Source organism: Oncorhynchus tshawytscha, unplaced genomic scaffold, assembly GCF_018296145.1.
Source record: "Oncorhynchus tshawytscha isolate Ot180627B unplaced genomic scaffold, Otsh_v2.0 Un_contig_7609_pilon_pilon, whole genome shotgun sequence".
Classification (NCBI taxonomy): Eukaryota; Metazoa; Chordata; class Actinopteri; order Salmoniformes; family Salmonidae; genus Oncorhynchus; species Oncorhynchus tshawytscha.
This window is the reverse complement of record NW_024609124.1, coordinates 24575-40726: the sequence shown is the minus strand read 5'-3', so window position 1 is coordinate 40726 and position 16152 is coordinate 24575. Positions and strand designations below refer to the sequence as shown.

At 43.6% G+C, this 16152-nt stretch overlaps 2 protein-coding genes across 2 annotated transcripts; one reads left to right on the top strand and one right to left on the bottom strand.

Annotated features, from left to right (window-relative positions):
* Positions 1–7032, bottom strand: LOC112242343 (zinc finger protein 239). Its single transcript, XM_042314241.1, has 2 exons — positions 6431–7032; positions 1–750 (listed from the first exon to the last, which is right to left on the bottom strand). Exons 1-2 carry the CDS (start codon positions 6750–6752, stop codon positions 149–151), a joined length of 924 nt encoding a protein of 307 aa, XP_042170175.1. The 5' UTR covers positions 6753–7032; the 3' UTR covers positions 1–148.
* A 6245-nt stretch (positions 7033–13277) lies between these two features.
* Positions 13278–15753, top strand: LOC121844306 (proline-, glutamic acid- and leucine-rich protein 1-like). The gene is made up of 2 exons (XM_042314240.1): positions 13278–13760; positions 14984–15753. Exons 1-2 carry the CDS (start codon positions 13490–13492, stop codon positions 15256–15258), a joined length of 546 nt encoding a protein of 181 aa, XP_042170174.1. The 5' UTR covers positions 13278–13489; the 3' UTR covers positions 15259–15753.
* Positions 15754–16152: the final 399 nt, after the last annotated feature.

Below are 16152 nucleotides of genomic sequence, written 5' to 3'. Positions count from 1 at the left end.
AACATATTTTAACATATTTGATTTGATTTTAGACATGATCAGGTCTCCAGATGAAAAAACTAAAACAAAAGTAAAGCTCTTTTTTAAAAAATCATTTCAAATAAACAATACGATTTCATTTGGCATGAACAAAAACACAAATTCTCAATCAAAAACACAAGTCAGAACACAGCCTCTCTATTCTCTCATGTGATTTCAGGTCCTCTGCCCGGGAAAATGTCTTTCCACAATTAGAGCAGTGGTATGTCTTCTCCTCCTGTGTATGTATCCTCTGATGTGATTTCAGGTTCCCCAACTGAGTAAAACTCTTTCCACAGTGGGAGCATTGGTAGGGCTTTTCTCCTGTGTGTGTCCTCTCATGCTTTGTCAGGCCTTCTAACCACCTAAAACTCTTTCCACAGTGGGAACAGTGGTAGGGCTTTTCTCCTGTGTGTATTCTCTCATGTGACTTCAGGCTCCCTAACCAGGTAAAAGTCAATCCACAATGGGAGCAGTGATAAGGCTTCTCTCCAGAGTGTATTCTCTTGTGTATTTTCAGGCTCCCTAACTGACTAAAACTGTTTCCACACTGGGAGCATTGGAAAGGCTTTTCTCCTGTGTGTGTCCTCTCATGCTCTTTTAGGTTTCGTAACTTAGTAAAACTCTTTCCGCAGTGCGAGCAGTGATGTCGTTTGGCTGGTTTGGGCGTCTCTGGGTCTGGTTCCCCTGAAGGACTCTTCCCGCTGTCAGAGGGAGAGTCTGGTCTCTCTACTGCCAAAGATAAACAGATTATTTAGTTAAACAGAGGCCTGAATGAAACCTCCACATGATAAAACTGTCTTCCTATGAGGTTTAATCTAGATAACAACCCTCAATAACCTGAGGTCAGTTTTCACAACATTACATCATTAAAAGTAAACTTGGTGTGATTTTAAAAACAAATGATGTAGAGCTCCAAATCCAATCTTGTTCTCATGGGTGTCATGTTTTGGTCGAAAAATGTTCTAAAATGGTCATAAAATGTACATTTCGATCTTTGTGGTAGTAATTAGAAGTTAAAATGTAAATTTCATTACAATTTCAATGATGTACTGCAGTGGTCTGAAGCAGAGGTGCAAAGTACTTAAGTACAAATACTTTAAAGTCCTACCTAAGTACTTTTCCTTGACATCCAAAAGTACTCATTACATTTTGAATGCTTAGCAGAACCGAAAAATGGTCAAATTCACATACTTATCATGAGAACATCCCTGGTCATCCTTACTGCATCTTATCTGACAAATACATTGTTTGTAAATAACGTCTGAGTGTTGGTGTGTGTGCCCCTGGCTATCTGTAAAATAATAAAAAGAGAAAATGGTGCCGTCTGGTTTGCTTAATATAAGGAATGTGAAATTATTTATACTTTTACTTTTTATACTTAAAAGTATATTTTAGGAATTACATTTGACACTTAAGTATATTTAAAACCAAATACTTTTAGACTTTTACTCAAGTAGTATTTTACTCTGTGACTTTTACTTGAGTCATTTTTCTATGAAGGAATCATTCTATGAATTCTATGGTCTGAAAAGTCCATTCTATGAATTCTATGGTCTGAAAGGTCCATTCTATGAATTCTATGGTCTGAAAGGTCCATTCTATGAATTCTATGGTCTGAAAGGTCCATTCTATGAATTCTATGGTCTGAAAGGTCCATTCTATGAATTCTATGGTCTGAAAGGTCCATTCTATGAATTCTATGGTCTGAAAGGTCCATTCTATGAATTCTATGGTCTAAAAGGTCCATTCTATGAATTCTATGGTCTAAAAGGTCCATTCTATGGATTCTATGGTCTAAAAGGTCCATTCTATGGATTCTATGGTTTGAAAGGTCCATTCTATGAATTCTATGGTCTGAAAGGTCCATTCTATGAATTCTATGGTCTGAAAGGTCCATTCTATGAATTCTATGGTCTAAAAGGTCCATTCTATGGATTCTATGGTCTAAAAGGTCCATTCTATGGATTCTATGGTCTGAAAGGTCCATTCTATGAATTCTATGGTCTGAAAGGTCCATTCTATGAATTCTATGGTCTGAAAAGTCCATTCTATGAATTCTATGGTCTGAAAGGTCCATTCTATGAATTCTATGGTCTGAAAGGTCCATTCTATGAATTCTATGGTCTGAAAGGTCCATTCTATGAATTCTATGGTCTGAAAGGTCCATTCTATGAATTCTATGGTCTGAAAGGTCCATTCTATGAATTCTATGGTCTAAAAGGTCCATTCTATGAATTCTATGGTCTAAAAGGTCCATTCTATGGATTCTATGGTCTAAAAGGTCCATTCTATGATTCTATGGTTTGAAAGGTCCATTCTATGAATTCTATGGTCTGAAAGGTCCATTCTATGAATTCTATGGTCTGAAAGGTCCATTCTATGGATTCTATGGTCTAAAAGGTCCATTCTATGGATTCTATGGTCTGAAAGGTCCATTCTATGAATTCTATGGTCTGAAAGGTCCATTCTATGAATTCTATGGTCTGAAAGGTCCATTCTATGAATTCTATGGTCTGAAAGGTCCATTCTATGAATTCTATGGTCTGAAAGGTCCATTCTATGAATTCTATGTGTATAATTTAAATGACTCCCTGTATTCAACTGACCCCTCAGAGGGTCTATACTACAACATGTGCAAACATGGAGTTTGCACGTTTTAGATAATTGACGTTAAAAAGGTTAAAAATGTATTTTTTTTTTAAAAACAGCTTAACAACCCTTTTGCTTTTAAATGATATCAAACTCACCCGTTTGTCTATTCCAGTGATTCAAAGATGGGATGTCTCATGGTGTGGTGGGGAATACAAAACGGGTCAACTTTGAACATTTTTTATTATTTATTTAACTAGACAAGTCAGTTAAGAACAAATTCTTATTTTTAATGAAGGCCTAGGAACAGTGGGTTAACTGCCTTGTTCAGGGGCTGAACGACAGATTTTCACCTTGTCAGCTCGGGGATTCGATCTTGCAATCTTTTGGTTACTAGTCCAAGGCTCTAACCAGTAGGCTACCTGCCGCCCCCACATCTCCTGAATGTTTTGCCATTCAGGTCCAAAAAGTCACATTCTGACCACTACACTATGGATACTATGGATACTACGGACACTATGGATACTACGGACACTCTATGGACACTACGGACACTCTATGGACACTACGGACACTCTATGGACACTACGGACACTCTATGGACACTCTATGGATACTACGGACACTACGGACACTATATGGATACTCTATGGATACTCAAAAGGGATGCTGTCAAAAACGTGATTGAATTGAAATGGATTTATCCTCTATATCTACAACAGGGCTACGCTACATCCTCTATATCTACAACAGGGCTATGCTACATCCTCTATATCTACAACAGGGCTATGCTACATCCTCTATATCTACAACAGGGCTACGCTACATCCTCTATATCTACAACAGGGCTACGCTACATCCATCCTCTATATCTACAACAGGGCTACGCTACAACCATCCTCTATATCTACAACAGGGCTACGCTACATCCATCCTCTATATCTACAACAGGGCTAAACATCCTCTATATCTACAACAGGGCTACGCCACAACCATCCTCTATAACTATAACAGGGCTACGCTACAACCATCCTCTATATCTACAACAGGGCTACGCTACAACCATCCTCTATATCTACAACAGGGCTACGCTACAACCATCCTCTATATCTACAACAGGGCTACGCTACAACCATCCTCTATATCTACAACAGGGCTACGCTACATCCATCCTCTATATCTACAACAGGGCTACGCTACAACCATCCTCTATATCTACAACAGGGCTACGCTACAACCATCCTCTATATCTACAACAGGGCTACGCTACAACCATCCTCTATATCTACAACAGGGCTACGCTACAACCATCCTCTATATCTACAACAGGGCTACGCTACAACCATCCTCTATATCTACAACAGGGCTACGCTACAACCATCCTCTATATCTACAACAGGGCTACGCTACATCCATCCTCTATATCTACAACAGGGCTACGCTATAACCATCCTCTATATCTACAACAGGGCTAAGCTACATCCTCTATATCTACAACAGGGCTACGCTACAACCATCCTCTATATCTACAACAGGGCTACGCTACAACCATCCTCTATATCTACAACAGGGCTACGCTACAACCATCCTCTATATCTACAACAGGGCTACGCTACAACCATCCTCTATATCTACAACAGGGCTACGCTACAACCATCCTCTATATCTACAACAGGGCTACGCTACATCCTCTATATCTACAACAGGGCTACGCTACATCCATCCTCTATATCTACAACAGGGCTACGCTACAACCATCCTCTATATCTACAACAGAGCTACGCTACAACCATCCTCTATATCTACAACAGGGCTACGCTACATCCATCCTCTATATCTACAACAGGGCTATCCATCCTCTATATCTACAACAGGGCTAAGCTAATCCTCTATATCTACAACAGGGCTACGCTACAACCATCCTCTATATCTACAACAGGGCTACGCTACAACCATCCTCTATATCTATAACAGGGCTACGCTATAACCATCCTCTATATCTACAACAGGGCTACGCTACAACCATCCTCTATATCTACAACAGGGCTACGCTACAACCATCCTCTATCTACTATATCCTCTACAAACAGGGCTACGCTACATCCATCCTCTATATCTACAACAGGGCTACGCTACAACCATCCTCTATATCTACAACAGGGCTACGCTACAACCATCCTCTATATCTACAACAGGGCTACGCTACATCCATCCTCTATATCTACAACAGGGCTACGCTATAACCATCCTCTATATCTACAACAGGGCTAAGCTACATCCTCTATATCTACAACAGGGCTAGCCACAACCATCCTCTATATCTATAACAGGGCTACGCTACAACCATCCTCTATATCTACAACAGGGCTACGCTACATCCATCCTCTATATCTACAACAGGGCTACGCTACAACCATCCTCTATATCTACAACAGGGCTAAGCTACATCCTCTATATCTACAACAGGGCTACGCCACAACCATCCTCTATATCTATAACAGGGCTACGCTACAACCATCCTCTATATCTACAACAGGGCTACGCTACATCCATCCTCTATATCTACAACAGGGCTACGCTACAACCATCCTCTATATCTACAACAGGGCTAAGCTACATCCTCTATATCTACAACAGGGCTACGCTACAACCATCCTCTATATCTACAACAGGGCTACGCTACAACCATCCTCTATATCTACAACAGGGCTACGCTACAACCATCCTCTATATCTACAACAGGGCTACGCTACAACCATCCTCTATATCTACAACAGGGCTACGCTACAACCATCCTCTATATCTACAACAGGGCTACGCTACATCCTCTATATCTACAACAGGGCTCGCTACATCCATCCTCTATATCTACAACAGGGCTACGCTACAACCATCCTCTATATCTACAACAGAGCTACGCTACAACCATCCTCTATATCTACAACAGGGCTACGCTACATCCATCCTCTATATCTACAACAGGGCTATCCTCTATATCTAACCATCCTCTATATCTACAACAGGGCTACGCTACAACCATCCTCTATATCTACAACAGGGCTACGCTACAACCATCCTCTATATCTATAACAGGGCTACGCTATAACCATCCTCTATATCTACAACAGGGCTACGCTACAACCATCCTCTATATCTACAACAGGGCTACGCTACAACCATCCTCTATATCTACAACAGGGCTACGCTACATCCTCTATATCTACAACAGGGCTATCATCCATCCTCTATATCTACAACAGGGCTACGCTACAACCATCCTCTATATCTACAACAGGGCTACGCTACAACCATCCTCTATATCTACAACAGGGCTACGCTACATCCATCCTCTATATCTACAACAGGGCTACGCTATAACCATCCTCTATATCTACAACAGGGCTAAGCTACATCCTCTATATCTACAACAGGGCTACGCTACAACCATCCTCTATATCTACAACAGGGCTACGCTACATCCATCCTCTATATCTACAACAGGGCTACGCTACAACCATCCTCTATATCTACAACAGGGCTACGCTACAACCATCCTCTATATCTACTACATCCTCTACGGAATCGAGCTCCAATGTAATACAGTGTAATTTGAGTCATGATAAGAGTAAATCCATTCTGTAAATCCATTAACGTGTTGTTGGTGACCCGCTCTTTGGTGGTATACACATCGTTCAGTGTAGTGTTTTCAATTCCTACATTAAACAACATATTCAAGCATAAACAGTCAGTCGAACGTCGCTTTAAAACCACGCCTCAGTTCAACAATAGTTTGTGCTGCCGTTTTTAAGAGAGTACTTACGGGTCTTAATCAGATCTCCTGTCTCCTCCTCTTTCAATGTGACAGTCAACTCATCCTCCTCCTCTTTCACTCCAAAAACCGCAGCCTCCTCTTCCTCCTCTTCTTTTACTGTAACATCCTCCTCCTCTTTCACTCTGAACGAGTCTCCCTCTTCTTTAACTGAAACGTCTTTCTCTTCTTCTTTCACTGCAACAGCCTCACCCTCTACTTGTTTTTGTATTGTAACATCCACCTCTTCCTTCTCCTCTTTGACGAGACCCTCTTCCTCCGTCCAGCAGACCTCCTCTTCTTTATCAGGAGGAGAGTAGCTCAGTGAACTCATGGTCCGAGATGTTAGCTAGCTAGCGTTCGTTAGCCTATTGATAAGTTCATTTATCAAGCCAGCTACCTAACAACGTATATATGAAATTAAATGGGGAAACTAGCTAGCAATAAGACATACGTATTTTTAAAACACAGGTGCAACTAAACAACGACTATTTTGTCTAGAAAGCTACCGAGGTGTCTGACCAGCTGTTGTTGTTGAAGGAACGTCCCGTCCACTAGATTATACGTCACACTGGCAGCGTCGCCTGAAAGACGCTCATCGCCATCTGCTGACTGGAGTGGGTAACGCAGTTGAGATCGATGTTTATTTTATTTCCAGACAAAAAAGCTCCTATTTTTTATTTCTTTCATCACATAATAATAAAATAATGGGCGGCAAGTAGCCTAACGGTTAGAGCGGTTTGAATACCAGAGTGGAACAGGAAAACATCTGAAAGATTTGTTGATGTGTCCTTAAGCAAGGAACTAATTTGCTCCAGGGATGCTGTACTACTGTGGCTGACCCTGTAAAACAACACATTTTACTGCACCTATATGGTGTTTTTTGTTGTTGTATATTACTAGCAGATGTCCAAAGGAAAGCATGTGTTGATTGATTAGTGCAGATTTGTAATGAGTATGAATATTAAGCATATCACCAGACTGCATTCAAAGAGGAGCTGCACACAAGTTACACTAATCTCAATGCAAATGGTGAAGGGGACCCCAGAATAATAATGGTGAGGGGGACCCCAGAATAATAATGGTGAGGGGGACCCCAGAATAATAATGGTGAGGGGGGGACCCCAGAATTATCATGGTGAGGGGGACCCCAGAATAATAATGGTGAGGGGGACCCCAGAATAATAATGGTGAGGGGCACCCCAGAATAATAATGGTGAGGGGGGACCCCAGAATTATCATGGTGAGGGGGACCCCAGAATAATAATGGTGAGGGGGACCCCAGAATAATAATGGTGAGGGGGACCCCAGAATAATAATGGTGAGGGGGACCCCAGAATAATAATGGTGAGGGGGACCCCAGAATAATAATGGTGAGGGGGACCCCAGAATAATAATTTCTGTTGTAAAGAAATTAGTTCAACCACCAGAAAAACTCCTCCTTTACCCACTGCATTGAATAAAGTACAAAATTTCATGCATTTTTCAAATCCCCAAATCCGAAATAAAGAGCATTTACTTCATTGTCCAATCTACCCCCTGATTCGGGCCTGTCTCTCTGCTTCACACTGAGCCTCCCAGCTGCAGTTTCACTGTCCAATATACCCCCTGATTCGGACCTGTCTCTCTGCTTCACACTGAGCCTCCCAGCTGCAGTTTCACTGTCCAATCTACCCCTAGACTCAGACCTGACTCTCTGCTTCTCACTGAGCCTCCCAGCTGCAGTTTCACTGTCCAATCTACCCCTAGACTCAGACCTGTCTCTCTGCTTCACACTGAGCCTCCCAGCTGCAGTTTCACTGTCCAATCTACCCCTAGACTGAGACCTGTCTCTCTGCTTCACACTGAGCCTCCCAGCTGCAGTTTCACTGTCCAATCTACCCCTAGACTCAGACCTGTCTCTCTGCTTCACACTGAGCCTCCCAGCTGCAGTTTCACTGTCCAATCTACCCCTAGACTCAGACCTGACTCTCTGCTTCTCACTGAGCCTCCCAGCTGCAGTTTCACTGTCCAATCTACCCCTAGACTCAGACCTGTCTCTCTGCTTCACACTGAGCCTCCCAGCTGCAGTTTCACTGTACAATCTACCCCTAGACTGAGACCTGTCTCTCTGTTTCACACTGAGCCTCCCAGCTGCAGTTTCACCACATTCTCATTGACAACCCCAACATCTGTCTCTGAAATGGTCCATAATATGAGGTCAACTACCTGTCCGTTGGAACCTATTTCCACAGTACTCATAAAATCCAGCCTCACTCTTATCAGTCCAACTATAACCACAACTGGAGTTGTGCATAAATTATGTAACCATTGAACAAGTTGAAGAAGCTGAGTAGCCTGTAGTCTGTAGCCTGTAGTCTGTAGCCTGTAGCCTGTAGTCTGTAGGCTGTAGGCTTTAGTCTGTAGCCTGTAGTCTGTAGCCTGTAGCCTGTAGGCTGTAGCCTGTAGCCTGTAGGCTGTAGCCTGTAGCGTGTAGCGTGTAGCCTGTAGCCTGTAGCCTGTAGCCTGTAGCCTGTAGCCTGTAGCGTGTAGCCTGTAGCCTGTAGCCTGTAGCCTGTAGCCTGTAGCCTGTAGCCTGTAGCCTGTAGCCTGTGTGTAGCCTGTAGCCTGTCACCTGTAGCCTGTAGGCTGTAGCCTGTAGCCTGTAGGCTGTAGCCTGTAGCCTGTAGTCTGTAGCCTGTAGTCTGTAGCCTGTAGCCTGTAGTCTGTAGGCTGTAGGCTTTAGTCTGTAGCCTGTAGTCTGTAGCCTGTAGTCTGTAGCCTGTAGCCTGTAGGCTGTAGCCTGTAGCCTGTAGTCTGTAGCCTGTAGCCTGTAGGCTGTAGCCTATAGGCTGTAGCCTGTAGGCTGTAGCCTGTAGCCTGTAGGCTGTAGCCTGTAGCTTGTAGCCTGTAGCCTGTAGCCTGTAGCCTGTAGCCTGTAGCCTGTAGCCTGTAGCCTGTAGCTTGTAGCCTGTAGTCTGTAGCCTGTAGCCTGTAGCCTGTCGCCTGTAGCCTGTAGCCTGTAGCCTGTAGCCTGTAGCCTGTAGCTTGTAGCCTGTAGTCTGTAGCCTGTAGCCTGTAGCCTGTAGCCTGTAGTCTGTAGCCTGTAGCCTGTAGGCTGTAGTCTGTAGCCTGTAGCCTGTAGCCTGTAGCCTGTAGCCTGTAGCCTGTAGCTTGTAGCCTGTAGCCTGTAGCCTGTAGCCTGTAGCCTGTAGTCTGTAGCTTGTAGTCTGTAGCCTGTAGCCTGTAGCCTGTAGTCTGTAGCTTGTAGCCTGTAGTCTGTAGCCTGTAGCCTGTAGCCTGTAGTCTGCAGGCACCTTTCATGAATAGTGATTCTAGAGGATGTGACGCAGCAGTAATCTGGTCATGACCCTTAGAGATGGCTGTCATGTACACTTTCAATGTGGATAAGGACTTCCCTGCTGCCATCAGCTCCTGGAGGACTTCCCTGCAGCCATGGGAGGTTGTTCGCTGTACAAGGTCTGAAAACAAGTGATGCTGTGGCCAACGTGGAGCAACAAGTAGAACTGACTCTCTCTCTCTCTTCCTCAAGTAGATCAACGGAATTGGTGCAAACGCCTACAGCGGCCATCTGTGTGATAGGGCATCGCCCCCCATCTGTGTGATAGGGCTTCTCCCCCCATCTGTGTGATAGGGCTTCGCCCCCCATCTGTGTGATAGGGCTTCTCCCCCCATCTGTGTGATAGGGATTCGCCCCCCCATCCGAGTGATAGGGGTTCGCCGCCCATCTGTGTGATAGGGCTTCTCCCCCCATCTGTGTGATAGGGCTTCGCCCCCATCTGTGTGATAGGGCTTCGCCCCCCATCTGTGTGATAGAGCATCGACCCCCATCTGTGTGATAGGGCTTCTCCCCCCATCTGTGTGATAGGGCATCGCCCCCATCTGTGTGATAGGGCTTCTCCACCCATCTGTGTGATAGAGCTTCGCCCCCCATCTGGGCCTGCTGGACCCTTTATAGAGAACCACATGGGACAATGGGTTGAGTATGTGTGATAGGGCATCGACCCCCATCTGGGCCTGCTGGACCCTTTATAGAGAACCACATGGGACAATGGGTTGAGTATGTGTGATAGGGCATCGCCCCCATCTGGGCCTGCTGGACCCTTTATAGAGAACCACATGGGACAATGGGTTGAGTCTCGCGATGCGAACAGATTCGACGACGGCCGATCCGAATCTCGCCCAGATCATCTCCACTATCGTGGGCTGTATCCTCCAGTCTGAAGGAAGACGGCCTCCTCCGGAGAGAAGATCTGCTGCCTGATTCCTTACCCCACCGGCAGGTGTATTGCTCTGAGGGATGTAGTAAAGTGTCTGTTTGCCCAAAGCAGTAGCTCCCATTCTACCTGATGCAGTGGCCATTGGACAGAGCCCTGTCATCAGTCCGCCCTGGCTGTTGTTGTGTTCAACCACGTTTGTGTTGTCTGTCCGTATCATGTTGTCCTCGCAGCACTGGGAGGAAGTGCAAGATGAACTGGCCTTGAAGCTCCAGTAAGTTTATTATTATTATTTTAATTGATTGAATATTCGAAACATACAATATACTCGCAGTGAAGCCGCTCAATAACGACATCATACCAGTCATCCAACAGATTCCCATTCAACAACTACATCATACCAGTCATCCAACAGATTCCCATTCAGAGCGACACACAGAAGCATCCAGGGTCAATGCCCTGCTCAAGGGCATGTTGACTGAACTACCACCAGGCCAAAAAATGTGAACCCGAACCCTCCAAGATCCCCCCCCATAGTAATCAAAGTGACAGACTCGGGAGGCCCCACTCTAGGCTGGGTTTCTGTACAGCACTTTGTGACATCGGTTGATGTAAAAAGGGCTTCATGAATACATTTGATTGATTGATAGTCCGTAATCTGTAGTTATAAGCTTTGAATAGGGTCCATGCGATATGCAACTTTTCAGGGAAGTCAGGAACCAATACACACAGTCAGTTAGGAAAGCAAAGGCTAGCTTTTTCATCCTGCAGCACTAAATAACAAAAGTTCTGGGACTGTAAAGTCCATGGAAATGAATAGTACCTCCTCCCAGCTGCCCACTGCACTGAGGCTAGGAAACACTGTCACCACTGATAAATCCACGATTATCGAGAATTTCAATTTCTGTATACCTCTGGCCCTTCTTTGGACACTGTATTAACTAACCTCCAGACGAGCTTCAACACAACACTCTTTCCGTGGCCTCCAACTGCTCTTAAATGCTAGTAAAATCAAATGCGTGCTCTTCAACCGATTGTTGCCCGCACCCGCCCACCCGACTAGCATCACTACTCTGGACGGTTCTGACTTAGAATATGTGGACAACTACAAATACCTAGGTGTCTGGCTAGACTGTAAGCTCTCCTTCCAGACTCACATTAAGCATCTCCAATCCAAAGGTAAATCTAGAATCGACTTCCTATTTCACAACAAAGTATCCTTTCACTCATGCTGCCAAACATACCCTCGTAAAACGGACTATCCTACCGATCCTTGACTTCGGCGATGTCATTTACAAAATAGCCTCAAACACTCTACTCAGCAAATTGGATGTAGTCTATCACAGTGCCATCCATATTGTCACCAAAGCCCCATATACTACCCACCACTGCGACCTGTACGCTCTGGTTGGCTACATATTCGTTGCCAAACCCACTGGCTCCAGGTCATCTATAAGACTTTGCTAGGTAAAGCCCTGCCATATCTCAGCTCACTGGTCACCATAGCAACATCCACCCATAGCACGCGCTCCAGGAGGTATATCTCACTGGTCACCATAACAACATCCATCCATAGCACGCGCTCCAGGAGGTATATCTCACTGGTCACCATAGCAACACCCACCCATAGCAAGTGCTCCAGGAGGTATATCTCACTGGTCACCATAGCAACATCCACCCATAGCACGCGCTCCAGCAGGTATATCTCACTGGTCACCATAGCAACATCCACCCATAGCACGCGCTCCAGGAGGTATATCTCACTGGTCACCATAGCAACATCCACCCATAGCACGCGCTCCAGGAGGTATATCTCACTGGTCACCATAGCAACATCCACCCATAGCACGCGCTCCAGGAGGTATATCTCACTGGTCACCATAGCAACACCCACCCATAGCACGTGCTCCAGGAGGTATATCTCACTGGTCATCCCCAAATCCAACACCTCCTTCTGCTGCCTTTTGGAGACTTATATCTCCCTCACTAACTTTAAGCATCAGCTGTCAGAGCAGCTTACCGATCGCTGCAGCTGTACACAGCCCATCTGTAAATAGCCCATCCAACCAACTACCTACCTCATTCCCATATTTGTTTTTGTTTTTCTGCTCTTTTGCAAACCAGTATTTCTACTTACAGATGTATTGCCTTACCTCCTTACTCCCTTTGCACACACTGTATACAGATTTTTTCTATTGTGTTATTGACTGTATGTTTGCCCCCCATCTGTGTGATAGGGCTTCGCCCCCCATCCCCCTTTGTTTTCTACTGTGTTATTGACTTGTTAATTGTTTATTCCATGTGTAACTCTGTGTTGTCTGCTCACACTGCTATGCTTTATCTTGGCCAGGTCGCAGTTGTAAATGAGAACTTGTTCTCAACTAGCCTACCTGGTTAAATAAAGTTGAAATAAAAAAAATCAATAAAATAAACAACAGTTACATTTCCACCTTCTAGGTCAATCTAGACTTTAATGAGATCTGCAGATTATTCCAGCAGTGGGGCCTTGTTAAATGAAAAATTAAATAAATCAAAGAACTGCGTTACCCACTCCAGTCAGCAGATGGCGATAAATCATGCGTTACCAATCAGCAGATGTGTTTTTTTTCAGGCCATGCTGCATGACGTGTAATCTAGTGGACGGGACGCTTTTTCAACAACAGTGAGTCAGTCACTTCAGTAGCTTGCTAGGCGACATAGCCTAAACGTTCAAGCTTTTTTAGACTGTTTCAGTGCATATTTTCCCATGTGTTTTAAACATTTCATATTTACGTTGTTAGTCAGGCAAAAGTCTTACATTTGCCTAGGACTAGGCTAGTCGCTAATGCCAAGTAGCTAGCAAACATCCCCGATCATGAGTTCACTAAGCTACTCTCCTGCTGATAAAGAAGAGGAGGTCTGCTGGACGGACAAAGAGGGTCTGTGGCTGAACGTTGTTGTGAAAGAGGAGGAGGAAGAGGAGGCTGTTACAATACAAAAACAAGTAGAGGGTGAGGCTGTTACAGTGAAAGAAGAAGAGAAAGATGTTTCAGTTAAAGAAGAGGAGGATGCAGGGGAGGAGGGGGAGATGACTGTCACATTGAAAGAAGACGACGAGGAGGAGACAGAAGATTTGATTAAGACCAGTAAGTAAGCGCTCAGCCCAGCCAACGCTCTTCTCTGTCCTGACACCCCAATAGTGGAACAAGGTTCCTCCTGCCCATTTTCCCAAAACAGCTGAAACCCTCTTCAAAGAGTATCTTAAATAAGACATCTGTCTTATTCCGTCGAGAGGTCTGTTCAGCCTATAAACATGACATTATCTATTATTATAGAGCTCTGTTCAGCCTATAAACATGACATTATCTATTATTATAGAGCTCTGTTCAGCCTATAAACATTATCATTATGATAGATCTCTGCCCAGCCTATAAACATGACATTATCTATTATTATAGAGCTCTGCTAAGCCTATAAAAATGACATTATCTATTATAGAGCTCTGCTCAGCCTATAAACATGACATGATCTATTATAGAGCTCTGCTCAGCCTATAAACATGACATTATCTATTATTATAGATCTCTGCTCAGCCTATAAACATGACATTATCTATCATTATAGAGCTCTGTTCAGCCTATAAACATTATCATTATGATAGATCTCTGCTCAGCCTATAAACATGACATGATCTATTATAGAGCTCTGTTCAGCCTATAAACATTATCATTATGATAGATCTCTGCTCAGCCTATAAACATGACATTATCTATTATTAAAGAGCTCTATTCAGCCTATAAACATGACATTATCTATTATTATAGATCTCTGCTCAGCCTATAAACATGACATTATCTATTATAGAGCTCTGTTCAGCCTATAAACATTATCATTATGATAGATCTCTGCTCAGCCTATAAACATGACATTATCTATTATTAAAGAGCTCTATTCAGCCTATAAACATGACATTATCTATTATTATAGAGCTCTGCTCAGCCTATAAACATGACATTATCTATTATTATAGAGCTCTGTTCAGCCTATAAACATTATCATTATGATAGATCTCTGCTCAGCCTATAAACATGACATTATCTATTATTATAGTGCTCTGCTCAGCCTGTAACCATGACATTATCTGTTATTATGACATCATGACATTCCCTGAGAGATTAGATATGGAGCTCTACATCATTTGTTTTTATTATCTTACAAAGTTTATTTTTAATGATGTAATGTTGTGAAGACTGACCAGGTTATTGAGGGATCTATTCTGGATTCGACTTCACAGTAAGACAGTTTTATTATGTGTAGGCTTTTATTCAGGCCTCTCTGTATAACTAAATAATCTGTTCGTCTTTGGCAGGAGAGAGACCAGACTCTCACAGTAGGAAGAGTCCTTCAGAGGAAGCAGACCCTGCAAGGCCCAAACCAGCAAGCCCACACCACTGCTCCCACTGTGGAAAGAGATTTTTCTTATCCTGGAATCTGAAAAACCATAGGAGAAAAGCTGATCCAATGTTCCCACTGTGGAAAGAGTTTTACCCAGTTAGGGAACATGAAAATACAGAATACACACAGGAGAAAAGCCCTACCACTGTTCCCACTGTGGAAAGAGTTTTAGTTGGTCAGGGGGCCTGAAAAAGCACGAGAGGACGCACACACAAGAAAAGTCCTACCGCTGCTTCCACTGTGGAAAGAGTTTTACTAAGTTAGGGGGCCTGAATAGGCATGAGAGGACACATACAAGAGGGGAGAAGACCTACCACTGCTCTCAGTGTGGAAAGACATTTTCCCAGTCAGAGGACCTGAAATCACATGCGAGAATATAGACGCTGTGTTCTGACTTATGTTATTGACCTGAGAATTTAGGTTTTTGTTTTTGCCAAATTAAATCATATTGTTTATATGAAATCATTAACAAAATAGACCTACTTTTGTTTTGTTTTTTTTTCCATCTGGAAACCTGATCATGTCTAAAATCAGACTAAATATTTAAAAATGTGTATTTTGTTTTCATTATTAGCTTCGATTGATTTTATACAAGTATAAACCCTCTGTTGTTCACTATATGATTTGGATATTATTAAAGTGAAGTTAATATATAAGTAACAGGAGCCTTGGCTTGTCTGATCCAGCTCATAGTAACAGCAGCCTTGGCTTGTCTGGTCCAGCTCATAGTAACAGCAGCCTTGGCTTGTCTGATCCAGAACAGCTCATAGTAACAGCAGCTTTGGCTTGTCTGATCCAGAACGGCTCATAGTAACAGGAGCCTTGGCTTGTCTGATCCAGAACGGCTCATAGTAACAGGAACCTTGGCTTGTCTGATCCAGAACAGCTCATAGTAACAGCAGCCTTGGCTTGTCTGATCCAGAACGGCTCATAGTAACAGGAGCCTTGGCTTGTCTGATCCAGAACGGCTCATAGTAACAGCAGCCTTGGCTTGTCTGATCCAGAACGGCTCATAGTAACAGCAGCCTTGGCTTGTCTGATCCAGAACGGCTCATAGTAACAGGAGCCTTGGCTTGTCTGATC